This window comes from Dysidea avara, chromosome 1 (genome assembly GCF_963678975.1).
Source record: "Dysidea avara chromosome 1, odDysAvar1.4, whole genome shotgun sequence".
Lineage (NCBI taxonomy): Eukaryota > Metazoa > Porifera > Demospongiae > Dictyoceratida > Dysideidae > Dysidea > Dysidea avara.
This window is the reverse complement of record NC_089272.1, coordinates 27727069-27749985: the sequence shown is the minus strand read 5'-3', so window position 1 is coordinate 27749985 and position 22917 is coordinate 27727069. Positions and strand designations below refer to the sequence as shown.

At 40.4% G+C, this 22917-nt stretch overlaps 1 protein-coding gene across 2 annotated transcripts in view; it reads left to right on the top strand.

Moving 5' to 3' along the window:
* LOC136260660 (uncharacterized) overlaps nucleotides 1–22917 on the top strand; it is a 155550-nt gene that overhangs the window by 115453 nt on the left and 17180 nt on the right. For both annotated transcript variants that reach the window (XM_066054493.1, XM_066054486.1), the window contains exons 7-10: nucleotides 6183–6524; nucleotides 8083–8232; nucleotides 8704–8814; nucleotides 10565–10711. In XM_066054493.1, the coding sequence (XP_065910565.1) occupies nucleotides 6183–6524; nucleotides 8083–8232; nucleotides 8704–8814; nucleotides 10565–10711 (750 nt within the window). The remainder of the gene's footprint in view (nucleotides 1–6182; nucleotides 6525–8082; nucleotides 8233–8703; nucleotides 8815–10564; nucleotides 10712–22917) is intronic.

The window sequence follows — 22917 nt, the reverse complement described above, 5'->3', positions numbered from 1 at the left end:
TTAAAAAGCTTCATGATCAGACGTCTGATCAGAAGTGTTTATACAATCTATTTCTAGCCGTAGAACGAACTCGGATTAGTTTGGCTGGTTTTAGCGATTTACAGTGTGTTGTTTATGTAACATTCCTTAAATAAATTCTCTGCATAACTATACTGTATTTGCCCAAGTGTGCTGTATTTGCCCAATTAAGTGCGTAAATGTACTGTATTTGCCCAATTAGCTGCATAACTGTACTGTATGACTCATACAGTATAGTTATGCAGTTGATTAGTACTGTATGGACAATACGATACGCAGCATCGCTTTGATCCTCCCACGCAAAGAACAATATACATACATACATACATACATACATACATACATACATACATACATACATACATACATACATACATACATACATACATACATACATACATACATACATACATACATACATACATACATACTTATAGAGATGTTTCAGCACGTGATTTCCGTCACGTTATTATCCAGAAGTTGCCATATTGGTGAACAGGTTGCTACGGGGGCGTAGCTTTGGTGTACAGCTGTTTTTGCTACATTGACGAAAGAAAGTATGCCTCTAGATATAGATGGTGAATTGCACAGTATATGGCTGCTCCAAATGCTCAGGAAGAGACAAAAATGTTTCTTTTTATAGGCTACCAGCAGTGAATAAGTACCAAGGGCAGAAAGACTATGAATTAAGACAGAAGCGTAGAGCAGGTTACCTGGTTGCTATTGGAAGGATGAATATTGCACCCAAATCACTAAAGAACTGGCGCATGTGTTCAAGACACTTTTTATCCAGAAAACCAGCAGGGTTATACAACGTAGCTAATCCAGACTGGCTGCCAACATTATGTCTTGGCAAAGAGCCTACATCAGAGAGCACGGCAGCAACCCAACTGAAGATTCTATCTTAGATTCAATCCAGCAACGACCGATATAAGAGAGCCAAAGGAAGGAGGGAAAAGCATTTTAATGTATTGAAGAACTTGTGCAAGTGCTGCCAAATGTTTTGGATGACTCTAATGGATGAAGTACAGTATGTGAAGAAGAAGTGAAGGATGTAGCTATAGAGCAGATTAGTATTGGAATGCAGTACATTGATGTGTCAAGAGCTAAAGAGCCCACAATGTGTATGTGTTCTGCTGAGGTCAAGATGCTCCAAGAGCAGTTACACCAAGCTAGGCATACAATCCAGAGCCTTATGCAGCAACTAGGAGAAAACCCATTACCATTCTGTGAGGATGCATTTGTTGATGACCAGTTTACAAAATATCATACTGGCCTGCCAAATCACAAAGTCTTATTGTGTTTATTTGAGCATGTTTCAGTTGGTATGTTACATGAAAGAGAGACCAAATTAACACTCTTTCAACAATTTTCATGTGTTTTATTGAAGCTAATTATAAAGACCAATGCAGACATTGAAAATTTATTGCATCACTTTGGTGTCTTGTGTGCGACAATTTCAAGGATCCTCAACAAATGGTTACCACATATTGATAGACGGTTGCATGGCTTGATACTTCGGCCAGACAGAGAAGCCTTGCAAAAGACAATGCTGCAGTCCTTTCAACATTCTTTTGGAAAGAAGGTTGCTGTAATTTTAGATTGCTTCGAGATTTACATCGAAAGGCCATTCAACCTCCGAGCAAGAGCTAGCACTTAGTCTAATTACAAGCATCACAATACAACAAAGTTACTGCTTGGAATACTCCTCAAGGAGTAATCTGTTTTGTGTCTGAATGTTGGGGTGGGTGTGTAAGTGATGTGCACCTTACAGAGCACTGTGGAATTTTGAAGAAGCTGCTGCCAGGGGATGTTGTTCTTGTTGATCGTGGTTTTGACATTGCTGATTCTGTGGGTGCTATGCAAGCCAAGCTACATATACCAGCATTTACAAGGAACAAAAGCCTACTGTCTGCTCTAGAAGTTGAGGAGACTAGGAAAATAGCAAATGTTTGAATACATGTAGAGCATGTTATTGGTTCCGTTAAGCAGAAATTCAAGATCTTACAAAGTACCATCCCAATTCAGTATGTCATGCACTAAGCAGAAAGATCGGAATATTCCACTTATTGACCATATTGCACGTGTATGTTGTGAATTAACAAATGTATGTAGTACCTTTTGATTAACCTGACAGTCATTGTAATGACATTGTAGAGAGAATACTATATTATACAATTAATTTTCAAATTGTAATACTTTGTCAGTCTTTGCAATACCACCTTCCAGTTGGAATTGTCTTCATTTTAAGGCATTTTGTGTGGAACCACTAATCTTGCAGTCAGGTTGTCACAGCCTATCATCTCACCTTCACTGGGTTGGTTACAAAAGCAATACAAATGATCCCCATCACTAGACTCAGATTGGCAATCCTCTTGTTTCTGTGCTCCACATTCTGGACGTGTGTACCAGTGTCCTAGCAGTTCAGGTAGTATACAGGATGAAAAAAATGCAGTTGCAGTTTTAAGGCAATCATCCCACAAACCATTATCTTGGAATATTCTTTTAACAAAGATGTCAGCACTTGTACCAAATGTGCACACAACAAAATCATAGCAAACACCACGAATATGCATCTGAGTTTGAATTTGGTAATAGTATGTGTGGTCTCTGCGTAGCTTCAATTTACCATCATACTCCATTAAGCAAAAAGTGTTGTCCTTGGCAACTGCATTGTTGATGGTGTCATCTTGTGACTGTATAAGGCCCCTTGAGCTCAATAACCCCCTTTCCATGACATGTACAGGAAACAACATCATCAGGAGATGCTCCAAGATGAGGTCACTTTGGATTGATGACAAACCCCACATCCGAAACTTCAAATTTCCATGACTGGATCCAATTTCTTTGCGATATAATTCCCCTACACACTTTTCCTTCTTAGTACCCCAGTCAGTTTGTTTGCTGGAAAAGGAACAAACATCAGGGTAACAGATTGATTTATCGAGGCTTCGTGATGGATTCTCGATTGCTGTACTGCAGGCAGCTTTCATACGTGATTCAGTGACCCTACCACTTCTGTACTTGTACCACAATTTGCATTTAGTCTGTGATCTGGTTGCTGCTTCAATAGTAAAGGACATCTCTTCAGTCAAAGTAATGAATACTGCATCACAAGTACTTCTTAAATTATCAAACTCAACATCAATTAAATTTGAGTTATAAAATTCAGTAAGTGGTGTTGGAAAGGTGTCTGTTGTCTGAATATGGTAGAACAAGAGACAAAACACCAGGACTGGTTCTGCATAAGTATGCTAAGCTTTGCAAAAAGGAGTTCCATTTCTATTATCTCTTTATGTATGTCTACTGGGCTATCCACTGAAGCTGTTGTATGTAGTTGGTCTGGTGATTTCATGTTGTCAATTGTTTCATCTAATTTCCTTTTCTTGCCTTTGGGTGATGTATAATCAATATTTTTGATTGGGTGGTACTCTGCTGACCTTAGAAATGTTGGCATAATCCAATTACATGGACCTTCCGTTGGTGTCTTAATTCTGGTGATCCTGTAGAGTGTCTCTAGGTAAAATAGAATTGCAGCCACATGTGTACAGGTCTCACCCAAGCCAGCCATGCAAGTACAATGAGCTAGTGTTGTTTTAGTAAGGACTTTTAGTTTTAGTTATAGACATTGTCAGTTTCATCAATAATTTTAGTTTTAATTTTAGTTATAGTAATTTTTCTTAATTCCTTTTAGTTATTGATTTAGTTATGGTTATATTCTCTGTGTTGTTTTAGTTTTAGTTATAGTTTTAGTTTAAAATGTGAAAATCTTTTAGTTATAGTTATAGTTTTAGTAATCTTTTCCAATTCTTTTTAGTTTTAGATTTAGTTTTAGTAAAATATGCTGTTGTATTTTAGTTATAGATTTAGTTTTAATTATAACACGGATTTGCTATTAGTTATAGTTTTAGTTTTACTTAACTAATACATATTTGTCTTACTAAAAGTAATTTTAGTTCTAACTAAACCACCATCATGTCACAAACTATAGCATAATTATATTGATGTTTGGATGCTACATACAGCAGTTCAGTTTCATTCTGTGCTTTGTTCCACCTGTAGAACATATGTGAACTTATACATACAGTGGCTTGAGCAACTGATAGTGTTGTTTTAGTATAGTTATAGTCATAGCTAGTTTCTTGAATAATTTTAGTTTTAGTTATAGTAATCCTTCTTAATCCATTTTAGTTATAGATTTAGTTATGTCTATATTGTCTTTGTAATTTTAGTTTTAGTTACAGTTTTAGTTAAAAACATGAAGGTCTTTTAGTTCTAGTTCTAGTTTTAGTTGTGCATAAGGAAATCTTTTGGTTCTAGTTATAGTTAATTCTTTTTAGTTTTAGATTTAGTTTTAGTTATAATATGGATTTGGTTTTAGTTATAGTTATAATTATAGTTTTATTTATCTAATACATATTTGCCTTACTAAAAGTACTTTTAGTTTTAGTTATAGTTAACTAAAACAACACTACAATGAGCACAGCATATATGTGACCGGATTTGCAAAAAGGGGTCTTCCACACACATCCAATTCTATGAACGTGGTAGACCATAACTTAGTGTTCAGCTAACATATAAACCTGACATTTTCTCCATCCATTAAGCTATGTTGGTGCTCACTACTGACCACATTTCAAATCAATAGCTATTTCCTATCTGAAGTTATTAATCGTCAAAGTTGGTAAATTGGATGTGTGTGGAAGACCCCTTTTCGCAAATCCGGTCACATATCCCCATTCTCCTCCAACACTATCCAACTGCTCAAAGGAGTTTCACTCAACTTCTGTGAATGGAGAACCTATAGTATCATAAAGAAATATGGTCAAGTAGTTAACTACTCTATTAAAATAGTCACAAGAGCAATATTAAGCCTGAGTCAAATATGCTCAGATTTTGCCCAAAATGCTTTCAGGGATTTCCCAAAATTTTCACCCATTATGCTGTTTCAGTGTTCCTATTATGCTTGTATTATGCTCCTAAGTTAGCAACATTTGTGACAATTATTCATTTTAATCAGTAAATGCTCTATTAGAGTATTTCACTATAAAGTGACTGTTCTATTAGAGAGTATCGATCTATGGAGCTATGATGCATTCGAGTGTTCTCAGTTTGTTGACTGCTCTATTAGGGAGTATCGATCTATTTTTAACTCCATAGTTTGAAATATCCACTAATAATATATACCAGCATTATGCTTGCATAGTACTCCAGCCTACGATGCTTTTTATTATGCTGGCATAATTTTGACGCAGGCCTAAGCAAATTATTATTATTACAATGATTTTAAATTAAACAAGCAATAAATAAAATTTTAAACAAGCCAACAATAGCTAGAATATATAACATACTACATAAATGCACAATATATAAAAATGCTCGTCCTGATGAAAGATATTTTCTAAGCACCTTTCGAGTAAGCACATACATCATTCACCCAGCCACTGATGAACTGGTTATAAGCTTCCAGCCTTTTATGTGCCTTAAACTGCTTCATAGTCAAAAAGCTCGTCCTCAAAATGAGGTACAAAACCAAGTCGCACATTTCCACAGGTGGTACATCGCTAGTGGCAACCCCTAGTTCACCAGAGGAAAAATAGGTCCACTCCTGCAATAAGCGAAAGTTTAGCCTGATATTGAACCTTTGCTCACATGGCAAGCTGTCGGCATATTTAAACAATATAGAGATAGAGGCGTACTCCGACGTACTATAGCAAAAACAGCTGTACACCAATAGCTACACCCTCCATAGCAACCTGTTCACCAATATGGCAACTTCCGGAAAATGACGTAACGAAAATCACGTGCTGAAACATCTATACTACCATGCTGTTTGATCAGTGATTTACCCATAATGCATAGTCTAATTTTTCTGATATTAAGGAAGCTTGTCAAAGTTAATTCCATATTTTAGACATAACTAAGATTATAAATTAATAATGCATTTCCATGATGTTGAAAAATGCTGACCACATGTAATATCACACTATGCAACTTTAATGGTTATTATTTGTACTGTATGTCCAATCTTTTGTACACCAACACATTAGCAGAAAATTTTAAGAACAATGCATTTGACAACAGATTCTATAAAATAGAATGCAGTAGTCTATGTGTGCTTATTACTATAACTGTATTCACAAATCATCATCTTGTGTTTTCAGGGAGTAATGCAATATTGAATGTCAACGTAAAGAATGCTTCACATAATTTAACAATAGTGAAGTGTGAATTGGCCTGCTTTTCTTCTAAACTGGAATGTGTTCTGTACAACATCACTACAAATAACATTGATGTCACATCACTGATAATGAATACTACTGGTAATATTACTGGGCCATTAACAAGTTACAATTATCCAACTCAACAAATAACACTCACTAACCTAACAAGTGGTACAACATACAATTATTGTGTTGTTGGTATCAATGTGACTAATATGATGGAAGTTGGAGATCCAGTGTGTGGAAATTTTACCACTAAAAATCTCACTTCAACTTTTACAGGTGCGTATAACAAAATGTACTGTGTATACTGTAAATCAAGACAACCAAGAGAAGGTGGTGCATGACCAGCAACCAACAAGTGTGTATTATACACGCAATGAAACATTATAATTATCTCAGTCATGTTTGGAGGCAAATGGGCTGGTTTGCTGTGAAAATTCTGAACCTTCCACTGTGTTATATACAGCCACCTTCTATTTACAATGTACATTGTCTTGATCTTCATCTTCTTAAACTCCTTTTTGGATACATGGAGTCTGATTTACACAATTAAATCATAGAAAAACACATTATTTTATGCTATGTACAAGTTTTGCATAGATTGGACAAAGGAATTGCATATAAAATTACTGTTACAGTTTGTTGTCACACCTATTTGACAAACAGCTTATGATTTTTTTGCAGACTATCAAGGCTAACTTTACAGCTGACGATGGAATGACAAGCAAAAAGTTACAGTGTGAAAACTAAGCATACATACTAAATGTATTAAGTACAAAAATTTAGATGCTGTAATATAGCCAGCAGTCATAAATTAAACTTATGCTATACCAAAACTTTATTGAGCTGCGTATGTATGTAGCTACTAGCTATGTTTGTAACCATTTATAATAGTTATGTGGCTTGTAAAACTGGAAGGGATTTGACATGTCTGCATACACTATGGTATGAATTTTTTACCTGGACTATTTTTGAAGTATATGGCTCAGTTGTAACCAGATACCATAAACATGTCTAAACTACGTAGCTCTTTTAACCTACTAAACAACCCATTGGTTTTAAAATGAATCTGAGCCATGCACAACTTATCAAATAGGCAAAGCCTTAAGGCCTTTTCACACTATATAATGATGTGCACTGAATGCGGATCTGACTCAAAGTGGATCGAATGCCCTTTGGTCCATGTTGCACTACAGTACGTGAGCAGCAACTGAATTCAATTCACTTTCATAACACATGATTAATTATCCGATTACATAACAAAAACTTAAATGGCCTCGGTCATTGTACTGCCTTCTTCATATTCCTTGGAGTCTGAAAAGTATTCACAGTGAGGAATGCTGTTATTACACTTTAAAACGCTGGGTGCCAAGGAGCTGGTTAATTCTTAGGAGGAAACCTGTACCGGGCACAATCATTTCAGAAGGGTACGCTATTCCTTCAACACTCACCCATGCACTGTATCATTTCCACAAGCTGAGTATATCTCTAGGTATGCCGTCACATTAGTCTTGGTGCAATAGCCATGCTTTGCACGAGATATCTGGAGACTGTACGGCGCCCCTTTCTAATTGAGCTAATGCACATTAAGTCCAGTCAATTCACCCCTGGAGGTGGATTGAAATGAAGCTGGATTAAATGTGCATTGCTGTCAATCCTGCTCAGGTGTAAAATTGTTTGATCCGGCTTCGATGCGCATTCGACTAGAGTGTGAAAAGGCCTTTACCCTGTATGTCACACAATGGACTAGTAAACAGAATTGGGTAAAATTACAACCCACCTGGATTTTACTTTGTCAATCTACTGTATTTGTAAAAGTTGTGCATTCACTTTACAGGTGATGATGATTCATGTTCTGAATGCTATGGAACAGTATCTGGAATAGCAGCAGGAATTATATCAGTAGTAGTAGTGATCCTTATTTTAATAGTATTAGTGTGGTGTATTACTTGTCGCAATAAGACTTGCAGACCATCTAACTCCACATGTAAGTTCTTGTCATTAACAATCACATTTACAAAGAGTTGACAAAGCCAATCAGGCTCTAACCTACGTAGCTAATGGTTTGGTAAAAGTGGTGAGGCTTACCGATTGATGGGGCCAGCAGTAAAAGGGGCAAGTGCCATTTGAAAATTTAGGTGACCACATAGTGGGCATTAAACAGAACTTGAGACATAATTGATTATTGGAATATTTGCTAAATTATTTTGAGACTGCCATGAACTTTTAAATTCTGTTGTTTACTTAGTGACAACATTATTCACATGGTTAAAAGTTAAAACAAGCCATTATAATTTTTAGAAAACGGAAAATCTACAATAGCACATGTCCCCTTTTTCCACTGACCCCTTCAATTGCATAATGGTACGTATCTACCACACATCAATAATCAAAATGAACTAATCTTACTTTGTAATGTACAGTTTGTATGTACAGAATACATGATTACCTATGACAGGTGAAGAATTCTTTGATCAGTTTGTGGTGATTGGATCACTGGTCGTTGGAGTGTGCATCATTGTTGCAGTAATTGTTGTAGCAATGTGTTATTGCGTTTGTTGCAAAAATGGTAAGTTATTATCATTTTGATGGATACATAGATGTATGGTATGAAAATCATTGTGCATGGTAGTATTGTTTGTACTCTGTACGCATACTGTATGCATTTTGTACATGCACACATAATATGCATACTGTAGTTGTGCCATAGGGGTGAGTGGTAACCAGTTATATCGTGGTAGTACAATGTTAATGAAATGATACATAAGAGGAGAAAGGTTGCAAGAGTTGTGGTGCCCAAAATTTACGTACATAGGTAGTAGTAGTACAGGTAGGTGTGTCATGCTAATTTTAAGAGGTCTGGAGTTCTCCCCCAGGAGCGGATCCAGAGTTATGGAAAGGGGGGTCAAAATGAACTGAGGCGCTACATTGTTTCTGGTTTGGTAAGATAAGACTAAAAAAATAAAAAAAGGTCACAGCTGGCTGACAATAACTGCCCACCTCTCCAACTACATATTTATCGCTGATCAAGTACATCAAAATCCTTAAATAGTTCACTACACACTGCTGTAATACTGTGACTGCTTTATTAGAGTAACTGCTCTATTAGAGTATCTTGATCTTGGTATCTAAAAATATTTGGAGGGGGGTCAAGAGCCCCCCTTGACCCCCCACCCCCTCCTCCCTCTGTATCTGCCCCCAATAAATGTTGAAAGCTAAAGATTTAGTTTTCTGCAACTTCAGTTGTTCCAGCTCCTGTATTCACTATTAATTTTGAATGCTTGCTTTACTGCTATACATAATATTATTATGGTGACTACTCTATTTTGAGTGATTGCTATATTACAGTGTCTCGATCTTACTTGACAAGTTTATAGAAGCCTTATAGGAGTTCACATGATGACTACTGTTCTTGAATTTTGGTGCTCAGCATTCCCAGTGGATGTCCTTCCACTACCTACATATGCGATGTACATGTACTGTAGTTGTATCATTCACCATTTTGGGATATAATATTATCAAAACATCCACAATGATAAAATATCATAAGTCTTAAACTGGGAATACACCTAGAGCCAACCACAGGTCAGCTGTGGGTGCAAGCCTTTTTTCCTGAAATTGATTTGGGAAAGTGTGCCTGTGTATATGTGTGTATACATATCTGTCCACATACCCACAGGAGCAAGCAATTTTCAAACTAAAGAAAACAAGCCTTTATTCTAGAAAATAATGAAAATGGACTGCACTGAGGGTTAGCTTTCTTATAATTGTTTTCTTCATGAGAGTGTGGCCCTGACTGAAACCACTAAACAGAAGCTCACCCATGTTCTGTGTGGAACAAAACTCCTTGTTTGTGCTGTACAGTTACCAAAGAACAAAGCTCTTTGACATAAGAGGTCTGGTGATGGCTAAAGAATTCACATAAGAAAGTATAAAGTTTGAGAAGACACTTATTGCTATATAAGTTTTACAATTACATATTGTTTATTGACAACCCCATGTCAATAGATATAGGTACGGACTTGATTTCTTCACTTTTCAATGTTGCTTTGTCCTGAGATGTAACCTTTCAGTAACAAATAATAGTTAATTGCATAATAAATTAACTGATTGAGTTGGTAAATAGTAAACAAATTAAGTAATAAACAATTATTGTATTACAAGGCAGACACCTGGTTTTTTTTAAAAGTAGCACAACATCAATCAGTTCATACACTGTGATATTGAAATTTCAATACAACCCTAGCCACTCCTAAATCGTACGTGTAAAATAATTACAACTTAAGCAGACCCTTAGACCTGTATGTTTACTGCTACAGGTGATGATCACTTTGAATGTCAAGAATGTTATGGAGCTGCAATTGCAGGAGTAGTTGTGATAGTCACAATGATCATTGTTGGTATATGTTGTTGTATATCACTGTCTGGGGAATATTGTTTGTGCTGCCATTCCTGCTGCAATCAAGGTAAGATTATGTGCAAGTATTGTTCATTGTTACATTACTGTGTATCTATATGTACCACTTTCACACCTCACTTCAAAGGGAATGTATGCGAGGTATAATAGCACTGCTATCAGTGCTCAGGGATGCACGAGAAATGGAGGTAGTGTATACAAGTTATATATAACCCTCCTAGGAGGGATATAACTTGTATATACGTACTACCTCCATTTCTCATTAATGCATTTCAAGCGTTCTCAGAAATCATCTGATTTCTTTGATGAAACTGTGTGATCTCCTCTGCTTTAATAATAGTGACACTTCACAGGATCAATAGTGGGTTTTAGTTTTGCAAAGTGAGCCAAAGAATAGATAAATTGTGGGCTTGGAGAAGAAGATAGTTCATTGTTTTACTAATGAAGAAGGTGACGGGTTGCTGTTTTGGTTGCATTCTAGTCACATGGCAATGTCCAGACACTGGGAGTAGGCCTTTAGCGTTAACATATTCACTACTTTAGCTTACATATTTATGGCTGGTGAAGTAAGTAGTTTAGTGCACTTGAGTCATCTTTATATATTGTTGTTTTGACACCTGGGGCAATGTCACACATGCACACATATTGACTGGGTGTGGTGCTTAATTGACGAGGCCGTTATAGCGCTGTAAACATATTTACTACTTAATTTATTCATGGTTAGTATAGAAAGTACTTTATAGTGCACTTCAGCTTCACTGTGAGGTGTTCAGCTTGCATCTTGGCTTCCTGTGTTTAATTGCATACCTACAATCAAAAGCAATCTGCACACTCATGTCGATACGCTTACATCCGGCCTCTCAGTAGTGCCTTCATTGCTCTTACGACATTATTCACAATCAAAATTCACATGGTCCCATATGAATACACTCGCAAAGGATTCCTGTAGTTTCCCACACTTACAGGTGAGTCACCCAAGTGGAATATATTTATTGTAACATGGGAACTTGTGATTTTGCCTGAAATATACGCACTTGCACTTGGGCTGTTCCCTCGTGCTTGTGCATGTATTACAGGCATAGGCGGCAGAAAGGGGGGCTAAAGCCCCCCCTAAGAATGATACCACGCCGAAATTATCCTTCTTGGAGTGGGGCTGAAAACCGCGATAAAGATCGAGATACTCTAATAGAGCAGTCACTCTAGTAAAGCAGTGACAGTATTAGAGCAGTGTGTAGCGAGCTATGTAAGGATTTTTATGTAGTTTATCAGCTATTAATGTGTAACTAATGAGGTGGGCAGCTATTGTCAGCTGGTTGCAACCTTTTTTTTTTTTTTTTTTTGGTCTCACCATACCAAACTAGAGACTAAGTCTGGATCAGCCCAGCCCCCCCTCATATCAACTACTTCCTCCGCCCCTGATTACAGGCAAATCACTTGTGCCCATGTTAAAACTACTACATACGTACACATATACTGTATATATATATATATATATAGAGAGAGAGAGAACTTTGCGTGGGAGGTTCAAAGCAAACAAATGTTCTATATTCACCATACAAGCACAAGTGTTCTATATTGGGCAGTTATAGAACACTTTAATAGACCACAGTTCTATATCAGGTAGTCATAGAACTGCCAGGTCTATTTTGCATAGCCTACTTTGAGTGAGTAATCACTCATTCTGGCCGGTACAACCAATCAACCAAGCCAGTGTAGGCTGATAGCCTGACTATGCTGGCTGACCAGTCAACCCAACCAGTAAGAGCAATAGCTACATTAAATTGCTCTTACTGGTTGGGTTGACTGGTCAGCCAGCATAGTCAGGCTATCAGCCTACACTGGCTTGGTTGATTGGTTGTACCAGCCAGAATGAGTGATTACTCACTCAAAGTAGGCTATGCAAAATAGACCTGGCAGTTCTATGACTACCTGATATAGAACTGTGGTCTATTAAAGTGTTCTATAACTGCCCAATATAGAACACTTGTACTTGTATGGTGAATATAGAACATTTGTTTCAAATCTTCTATATCTGACTTATCTTGGCTGCAGGCCACTCTACCGTGTTCTATGGGAGGATTGGGTTTGCGTGAAGCTACCAGTACCTCTTCAGCAGCCTTTTTAGGCTCTTGTTTCAGCTCCCAAGAATTGTGTTATCGTCTGCTCCAGTCTTTTAGTGGGGTCCTGACGTGTTTCCTTCCATCCCGGATCAGGATGTTGCTACCCCAATTCTGCTGTCCTTGATTAACAGTGATTCCCTTCCTGATCTTATCCATCCAGCTTGTGGGCAGCGTGTTTTCCAACATGAACTTGATATTGCTCGTCAGACCCTTTTGCTTAATTCACTTACCATTCGGGACCAAGCCAGAATTCGTTCAATTTCTGCTGACCCCTGTACCAGTTCATGGCTTTGGGCCATTCCTTGTGATTCTTTAGGCCTATCCATGTCCTCACAGGAGTTTGTATGTTCTCTTCGATACTGGCTTGGTGTCCCTCTCTTTTCTGCCACTTCTCCAGTTCGCTGCCCATGTGGTAGTGTTGTTGATCAATTTGGTGATCATCTGCTGGGCTGTGGACATGGAACCATGCATATACGTAGGCACGATGCTTTATGTGATGTGATATATCATGCTTTACTTCAGGACAACACTGGTTGCCGTAAAGAGCAACGTTGTGCTGGTTCCCGATTGGATCGCCCGGGTGATGTTTTTCACCCTGACTTTGTGCATGGGAAGCCTGCGTACTTCGATGTTACTGTACGTTGTCCATTACAAGAATCTCTGTTGGTCGGTCTGCAGTTTCAGCAGGTGTGGCTGCTGCTAAGGGAGAAGAAGATAAGGATGCTCACCATGATGAGCTTGTACAGGCTGCTGGAGGTGTTTTTGTCCCCCTGGTGGTTGAGTCCTTGGGTTTGTGGTCTGCTGCTAGTCGTCCTGTCTTGCAGGATATTGCTTTGAGGACAACCACCAGAAGTGGCATTTCTCGTGGCCTAGCATACCGCCATCTGCTAGAGCAACTCTCTGTTTGTCTGTGGCGCCACAATTCCTGGACATTTTTACATCTATTTAGCCTGTTGCCTGGCAGTCCTTTGTGGGAGTTGAACTCTGTTTCATGCTCCCACCCCCTGCAGTTTGGCCAGTAGACTGCAGGGCTTTCTTGTTAAGGCCCCTGTCCGGGGGTTTTGCTGTGTGTATGCTAGCAGTCCATGCGGGAAAAAAAAAAATTTTAATGTAGCTAGTTAGTTGAGACCCAGTAAGCCTGGTCCCTTCCTCTATCCCACTGAACATTGAAATGCCACCGTCAGCTGATGGTGGTTTTCTTGGTGGTTGTGCAGGGCTCCCTGGTTCTCCTATTTAGCCGTTTTAACAAAGGAGGCCACTTTCAGCAAATTAAGTTTAGTACCCGAAATATAATGGCCAATTATTTACTATAAAGGCTTGGAGGTAGAAATTCTTGGGGATTCCCCCAACTTGAAGCCACAAAATTTCTACAGGCCTAGAGGCTCCTCCTAACAGAACCCTGCACTTTCACACCCTGAGCTAGTCTCAAGATGGACAATTCTGGGAGGATAATTAGATTGGACGTAGGATTTCTCATGCGTCCCTCCGGGACTGCCTGATTCACCCCACACCTCCTTCATACAGGTACCTAATCGTGTTGTGCTTATAAGTCTAGGGGGGTGGGTTGGGTGGGACAAACAATTTCGCTGGCCACGCGTTCACACTTCAAGCCCGCCTTTTGCTTACACATACGCAACATATGTTTTCTAATTGTTGCTGCCCCTGTATTCTAGTAAACGCCGCCCAAGTCCAGTTATTGCCGTCCATGCCCATTGCTCCTCTTCGCGCCCTGTTCACGTGAGTAATAACCCACTTTGTGTTATGCATACCTGCGTACTTCGCTACATTAACCTGGTTTAACCTGTTAAACGTTGTTTAATGTAGCTAGTTAGTTGAGACCCAGTAAGCCTGGTCCCTTCCTCTATCCCACTGAACATTGAAATGCCACCGTCAGCTGATGGTGGTTTTCTTGGTGGTTGTGCAGGGCTCCCTGGTTCTCCTATTTAGCCGTTTTAACAAAGGAGGCCACTTTCAGCAAATTAAGTTTAGTACCCGAAATATATTGGCCAATTATTTACTATAAAGGCTTGGAGGTAGAAATTCTTGGGGATTCCCCCAACTTGAAGCCACAAAATTTCTACAGGCCAAAGAAAGGCTACTGCCTTTCCCTCCAAGCCATAGGAATAGCAGGAGCCTCTGCATATCCACTAGAAGCCAGCCTGTTTGTTGATCACTTCACTTTCCTTGTGCCCTTATAATATTCAATGATTACTCTATATAACATGTGCAAATATGTGAGTACAACAGTCTATACAAAGATATGCCATATGAAGGTATAATTATTTGGTATGCTAATATATGACGCACTTGTTTCTTGTAAGAGACCCAGGAGCAGATACCAGTTGCTTGGAGAGCCTTGTGAGAACTTGGATGGATGTTTTGATGTAGCCTTGGAATGCTGAACTCCTCCAGCGGCCCAACAATTGGATATGTGTATCTGAGATTCCTGCTGCCTTTGCTGCAGTGGCTGCGCCGATCCTGAAACTGTGGGTGTTGTATTGTGAGTCATCTAGCCCAGCCTTCTTTAATGTAGCAGAGAGGAGAGACTTAAACTGGACCCGAGTCAGGGGTGTTTTGTCCTCCACAAGGAATAATGAACCGGGTTTGCTACCTCTAAGTGCCAAGTAAGGAAGCAATGCCTTGATTGGGCAGACTATCGAATCTGTTAGACCCAGGCATAACTTGGCTCCCTTGCGGAAGGGGTCAGTCTTAGACTGCTTGATCGTGAGCCAAACTATGGTTGGTGTTGACCTGCTGTCAAGAGCAACGTCCTGTAAGGACAAGTGAATGGAGTCATTAAAAGCAGTCTTCGTAGGGACGGTCATTTCCCCCACTCGGAGGAAACCGAAGAATGCGGTGCAGCATGCTGCCCACAGCATGATTTCCTGGTATTGGTTTGGGGTCTTAGACAAAACTGAGTAGATGCTATGCATGATGTCCACTGTGACGGGGAGGCGTATTCTGACTGGGCGTGTACTGGCTTGTTCTCGTTTGATGCCCTGGAGGATCTGTTCCAAGCGTGGGGTGAGAGCCCTGCGGTACACGTGGTGCTGACTGCAGGATAAGTGTAAATTACCATTAGAGGAAAGATAGACTTTTATTGTGCTGTGTGCTAAACCTGTGCGTGCTAAATAAGCTACAAACAGTGACAATGTGCTTTCTGAAGTGGGTATCTGTGTTAGATTAGCTTGTGTGCAGAATTATATGTATCTTTGTTGGCCGGCACTATAACATCGTTGAGTAGCTGGTGCTAAACCATTCTCAAAGTAGTATTGTACAGCTGCCTGAATAGAGGTGATGTCCAATCTGGCCCTCCCGCTATGATCTGGAGCAATGGTGGAGGCAGTGGAGATGGCTGGAGGGATGCCTGAAGGTGTAAAGAGAAAAATTGACGTAGGTTACCACGGGACAAGTGATCTGCTGTTGTGTTGGTTACCCCTGCTATATGCTTACACTTAACATCAATATCAAAATAGGCTACAAAAAACCAGAGACCCCGTAGTAAGTGCATGGCTGTTGGTTCTCTTGTGTATTGCTTGTTAACTGCAGCGACCACGCTGGAGTTGTCGCATTCAAACAGTACTTTACTCCCTGCCAACTGTTTACCCCAGACAGCGCAACTCAAAACTATGGGAACCAGTTCTTTTATCATGATGTTGTATTGGGCCCATTCTGGTGGCCAGCACAATTGCAACCACTGGCCCTCCCAAAAGGCACCACACCCCCAAGAGCCTAATGCATCTGTCTGGATGATGTGGCTGGGAGACCAGTTGTTGTCATTCCAGCGGAGCAGGCTGAGGCCATTCCAGTCCGTTAAGAAAGTGTGCCACCAACACAGGTCTGACCTAAACTCCACGTTTAATCTGGTGTAGAAATGTAGCTCTCTTACTTTGGCTGCTGTTACATACATGCGGGAGACAAAAGCTCTGCCGCAGCGTACCACTTTTGCAGCATGCTGCAGAGATCCGACCAGGGAGAGAATTTCCCGTTTTGTTGCATTGGTGTAGCCGATCCAGTCGACAATTTCTTTCCACAGTTTCAAAAGCTTTTCTTCGGGTAGTCTTGCCTCCATCCTGCTGGTGTCTAGAACAATGCCTAGGAATGGCAGGGTGGTAAGTGGACCCTCTACTTTTTCCAAAGCCAGTGGGACACCAAGGTAATCACAGGTTTGAATGATTGTATCTAAATTGTGTTGGCAGACTGGGGAGGAAGGAGGCCCCATCGTTAGGAAATCATCCAGGTAGTGAATTAAGAATGACACATTGCTTTGTCTAACTATCCAAGCTAAGAATTCTGCTAGGATATTAAACAGTTTGGGCGCTGAGCGTAACCCAAACGGGAGGCAGGTGTCAATGTATACTCCATCTCCCCACTTCATCCCTAGCATGTGCCTATCTGGTGGATGGACTGGGATTAGGCGAAATGCACTCTTTATGTCAATCTTGGCCAGTAGAGTGCCACGGCCAAGCTGGACGATCCCCTTTATGGCCTCATCAATGGTTACATACTTAAGGAAGCATAAATGTTTAGGTATGCCATCATTCACGCTCTGACTTTTGGGGTGGGACAGGTCCACAATGAGCCTCCATCTCCCTGTCTGACCTTTGGGGATAACGCCAAAACGATTTAGGTGGACTTGAGGGACTGCTGCTGGGGGGAAAGGTCCTGCAATTCGGCCTAGGGATAGTTCTGTTGCAAGGTAGTCGGAAACTACATCAGGGTGTTCTCGTGCTCCTTTCAAGTTGCGTTTGGCAGACTTCAATGATGTGGGTTTTGTGAAGCCAATACGGAAGCCCTCTTGGATACCACATAGTGTGAATTGCACCAGCTGCCTATGAGGGTGATTTATCAGCATTGAATACCATGCCGGGGCACAAAGTGGGGTATGTACCAAGCTAGCTGTGATGGGCACTTGGAAAGGGGAATTAGTTTGGAGTGAGGATGACCATTGCTGTAACCAGCTGTCCGGGGAAGGTGGCCTGGGAGCCTGTTGCACTAGCTCTTTATCCCACAATTCTGGTGGTAAGTCATAGATGGGCACTACAGGGAGAAAAAAAAAGGGGGGGGGGGGGGGGGGAGGGGGTATTATGGCAGGCATAACCCTTTATCCCTAATGATAACTATCACATTATTATCTTAATTGCAGATCACATGACACCATACGCTAATGACAATGGCTTAATACATACACAAAAGGAAAAAGAAAAGGAACATATGGGGGTGGATCACAAAATTGGAGTTGTGCTCGTGTTGATTTCTATTCACAATTGTAATTGCCCAGTGATCCTAACTGTGTGCTAATCAAGATGGTTCCTGGATTATAGCCATGCAAGTGTTTGTCTAGCATCCTCTTCAATAAGGGGGCTGTGACATCCCCATCAGTGGGGGCACCCCCCTTAGAGGGGGTGCTGAAGGTCCTCGGCGTCGGTTAGCGTTTCGATGACACTGGATCCATTTGTGGTTGCTGCCTGTGGAGTCTGGGTCGGTGTAACAGGTCAAGCAAGCATGGATATACCGACAACCCAAGAAAGAGCATTGCGAGAAGTTCCATTCTCGGCAGATTCTGGGTTTCGGTGTCACAGTCGTTCTCTCCCTGGGTAGGGGCACCGAAGCTGCACAGCATTGATCCTCTGAATGAGTTGGCCCGAAACAGTGTTTGCAATATGGTCGGCGTTGGCAACCCGCGAATACTGTGTGCCACAGGTCCATGTCTCGTCTTGCCCAAATAATGTCTCCGCGGGATGCTGCAATTTGTCGAAAACGACGGTCGTACACTGCCCACGCATCTCCAAAATACTCTAAGTGTGCCTCTATAATCAAGTGTTCATATCCTAAAAAATCATGGATCTTTTCTGGCTGGGTGCGTCCATGGATCGAAGTGTAGTTGTTGAAGCACTGTGTCCACTCAGTAATGGAAGTAATAGGCCGTTTCCTGATCTGGGTTGATCTGCTCGCGTTGGAAAGACCCGGCATGCTTAGACAGTCTATTGTCAGCTCGGCCAAGTCCACATATTCACCATCCTGAATCCGCTTGACCAGCTTGGACGGTACTGGTGGGAACCCTGCACTGAAGGTAACACTGTCCGTTGTGCCTCTTGGTGGGGCATCATCACTTTGTTCTGGGTCTTGACTTGATGTTAGTCCCCGTCTTAATGGCGGGCCGGAGATTACAGATACATGGGAAATGGTCTCCGGAGAAGGGATCCTTGCAATGGCTGCAATGGATAAATGTTTATTACATGAAAGATGATTCCTACCTAAGTATGCAGGGCATGGCATGTCCTTTTTTATCAATCAATAAATTTTTTTTTTTTTAACAACGCTACCGTCTAAGCCATACATCCCTTGACATATGTGTAGTGGCCCTTATACTTGGGAGGCCCAAGGGGAGGGGAGGTGTGGGGGCATTACAATACTTTCACAGCAATCGACGATTCATGAGCCACATACAAGTATATACAGTGACAAAGGAATTGTGTGAATTGTGTTGTGCGGGGGGGGGGGGGGGGGTTACAAAGGCGCACATGGTCACCCGGTAGTCCGCGCCGGGGCACAACGGACCCTGGGACCTGGGAGTGTCCCTTACCCAAATGGGCCCATGGGCTACGACAAGGGGAGGGGGGGGGGGTATACAGTGCGTGTCTAGCACGTACCTGGCGTCAAGGACGCGTGGCCTCCATCACTGTTCGAGCGGAGCTGCTTCGTGATCTCTTCAACGATTGCCGGGATATCTCCTCTGATTAAAGGATCGGAGGACCTGCCGCTGCCTGTTGTCGACCCAGTAGAAACGTCCGTTGTGGTTCCCTGGACCGTCGTGGTACCTTCCTCCGTCGCTTCCGACTCCGCACGTCTTCTCTTGCTCCTCCTTTTGGGCGGCATTCTCTCTCCGACCAGTGCCAACAATTTTTTTACGAACGCTTTCAAAACAATTAACCGAGACGAACCAAGTGGGACTAACAATTTCGCTGGCCACGCGTTCACACAAACAATTTCGCTGGCCACGCATTCACACTTCAAGCCCGCCTTTTGCTTACGCATGCGCAACATATGTTTTCTAATTGTTGCTGCCCCTGTATTCTAGTAAACGCCGCCCAAGTCCAGTTATTGCCGTCCGTGCCCATTGCTCCTCTTCGCGCCCTGTTCACGTGAGTAATAACCCACTTTGTGTTATGCACACCTGCGTACTTTGCTACATTAACCTGGTTTAACCTGTTAAACGTTGTTTAATTTATAGACACATTTGAAGATTTCGATGATGGTTGCTTGTGGTCAGCAGCATTGAACGTTCTTACTACGTTTTGCGCTCATAAATGGAAATGTCCTAGGAATATCATGGAAATATACTTGATAAAGTACCACAATCAAAAACTTTCAGTTATTAAGAAGATGGACTAGACTCACAAAACAACTAATGAAGGCGCAGCACAGTGCAACACTGGCGCAATGCCTATTCTACTGATGATAACACTACTCCGTGAAATTTCTAATTGTTTTGTGTGTACCTCAAGTTGACAGTTCTCAATAACAGATAAAGCACTTCCTTCGCTCGTGCTATATGGGAAATTTAGCACTGAAAGAGTGGTCTTGAGACAAAATATAGCACTCACGGCAGTACTTTATCTAGTACATATAGAATATATTATATAGTTATACTGTGTACACAAGTGCATTTATACAGGTAGAGCATAAGTGCACGCTGTATAACTGTTATGTTCCACTCACCTAATAGGTGGGGAGAGTCTCACAAGACAGTCGCACCTCTTATAAAGGCCAGGTATCTAACATTGATTGTGGGTGACAGAGCCAAACATTGCGATGACATTCCCTCTACAGTATCTCAGTCACATGAAATATTAAAAGCTAGGGCTATAAATCTGTATTGGCTGTTTGGCTCTCATCATGTAGTGCTCAGTATAATTGATCACTTGATCGCCCATGCACTACTGGACACCAAAGTAATGAAGTTAATATGAAAAAACATTCACAATAAATTCACACAAAAGTAATAACCTCAAAACTGTATGAAATTGATCGCATGAAAAGTTCGTGAATCTTTTAAATTTCATTACCTGAAAAGTTTGTGAAAACGTTGTGAAATCTTAATTTGAAGTAACTATAGTACTGAATTTGTACTGAAAATACTTATGAATTTGTACTGAAAATGTCATAAATTTACAATATTTCAGTATGCAAGAAATAATTAAAAGGTCATGAAAATGAAATGAATATTGCACTACAAAACATCGTGAAATTAATGTGAAATTTTAAGCTGTGAAAACGTAATGAAATTGTTGTGAATGATATATACCATAGTAAATGCCCAACCGAATGGGTGCCAATATTTAAAATTGCAATATACATACGTACATACATACATACGTACGTACGTACGTACATACATACATACATACATACATACATACATACATACACACACACACATACATACATACATACATACATGCAATGTACATTGTTGTATACGTAAGCCCTTGATGTACACATGTACAATACATAACAGTACATTTGATGACTAAACTAGAATGGTATGAACATAAGCTGTGTATTCAACAAATATGTAAAATACAAGGAAAAAATTATTTAAGTTCAACGATCCCTTATGCTTTGTATTGTATATACTTCCAAGTTACAGCCTTTTCTTTCCTTTTATCCAAAAATTTTCACAGCATCAACAATATTAATCCTCTTCACTATAGTCATTAGTCCAATACTTATACTTGCAACCTATAGGTTATAGAAATAGTGGTAACTATGGTACAGAGACATGCATGTACTATAGTGCAGTATATGATATGGATACACAAACATTTAGACAACTTGTAAATATACGCTACTGATATCATGACAAAATAACTAGCTGCTCCAAGTGCCATGATAACTGAAGTACCTTGAAGTTACACTCAAAGGCCAATGCCATTTGTGGGTTATATCTTACTATACAGACATGGTTCCTGGAATGTACCCATCATGGAATATGGACTGCAGCCTGATCATGATAGACACTTAGGATTCATTCATGCAAACATGTACAGTAATTATGTTGTGTGTATTTCAGTTAAGATAAATGTTGTGAAATATCATCTATCGTCTCAAGTATGGGCCACTTTTCAGCAGTACCTAGCCTTGGCAATTGAGTAACAATGTAAGAAATGAAGTTTAGATATATACAATGCAAGTAGACAGGTGCACATTACAGACTGGACATGAGTATTATGAACACCAGCCAAAGATATACATATCATTAAACTGATACCATGGTGGCCCACCACTCAAGAAGTTCCCTATGAAACAAAATATGTGAACAGTTTCCTACCATGCTTATTACTAGGCAGTATACTATGTCGGTCACTGCACAGATTAACATGGGCAGACCATACCAACATAGGCAGGTTGTATAGTTTTCTAACCATGCAATAATGAAAAGTAAGGAGATCAAAGCACATTGGTGACTTGGCATAAAGCTGATTTCTATATAATGGCAAACACCTGCATGTGTATTGCCTGCAATTATTACCGTGGTCTTGACTTTAAACAATGAAACACTTTAAACAATGAAACATACCTCGCTGGTATCACAACAACTGTGCCATAGCCACCATAAAAATTGGAGGAGGTTCAACCTTCCTGGCTCTTCCGTCATTGCATGCAGGCAGGACAATTTGTTGTTAATGGAAACAAACACCGCACAAAAACTCAGGCACTGTTCGATGTGAAGAAGCCAAACATGATGCCAACAAGTATACCATGTTTTGTAGAGTGTCACTAAAACTCCTGTAATGTGCTGAGTTGTACCCAAATTAAGGTTGCCAGTTCTATAAAATACAGACATGTAGCGAACTGTTAATCTATTTCAGGTACAGTCACAGGCCAACCACAGCAATTCGCAGGCTACAGTATAGACTCTGGCACAGGCAATAATGCAGACAGTTCATGGCTACATATATGGAAACCAGCCTATACTAGTATACATGCATGCGCCACGATAGAAAAATTGACTCAGGCAAACTTCTACAGTGTACATCAGTATAAAATAGACATGGGCCATGATTCTCAACTACCAACTGTTCAGTTGCAGCAGCTGGCATGGTACTGTACCTGTCACATCTAAATAGAT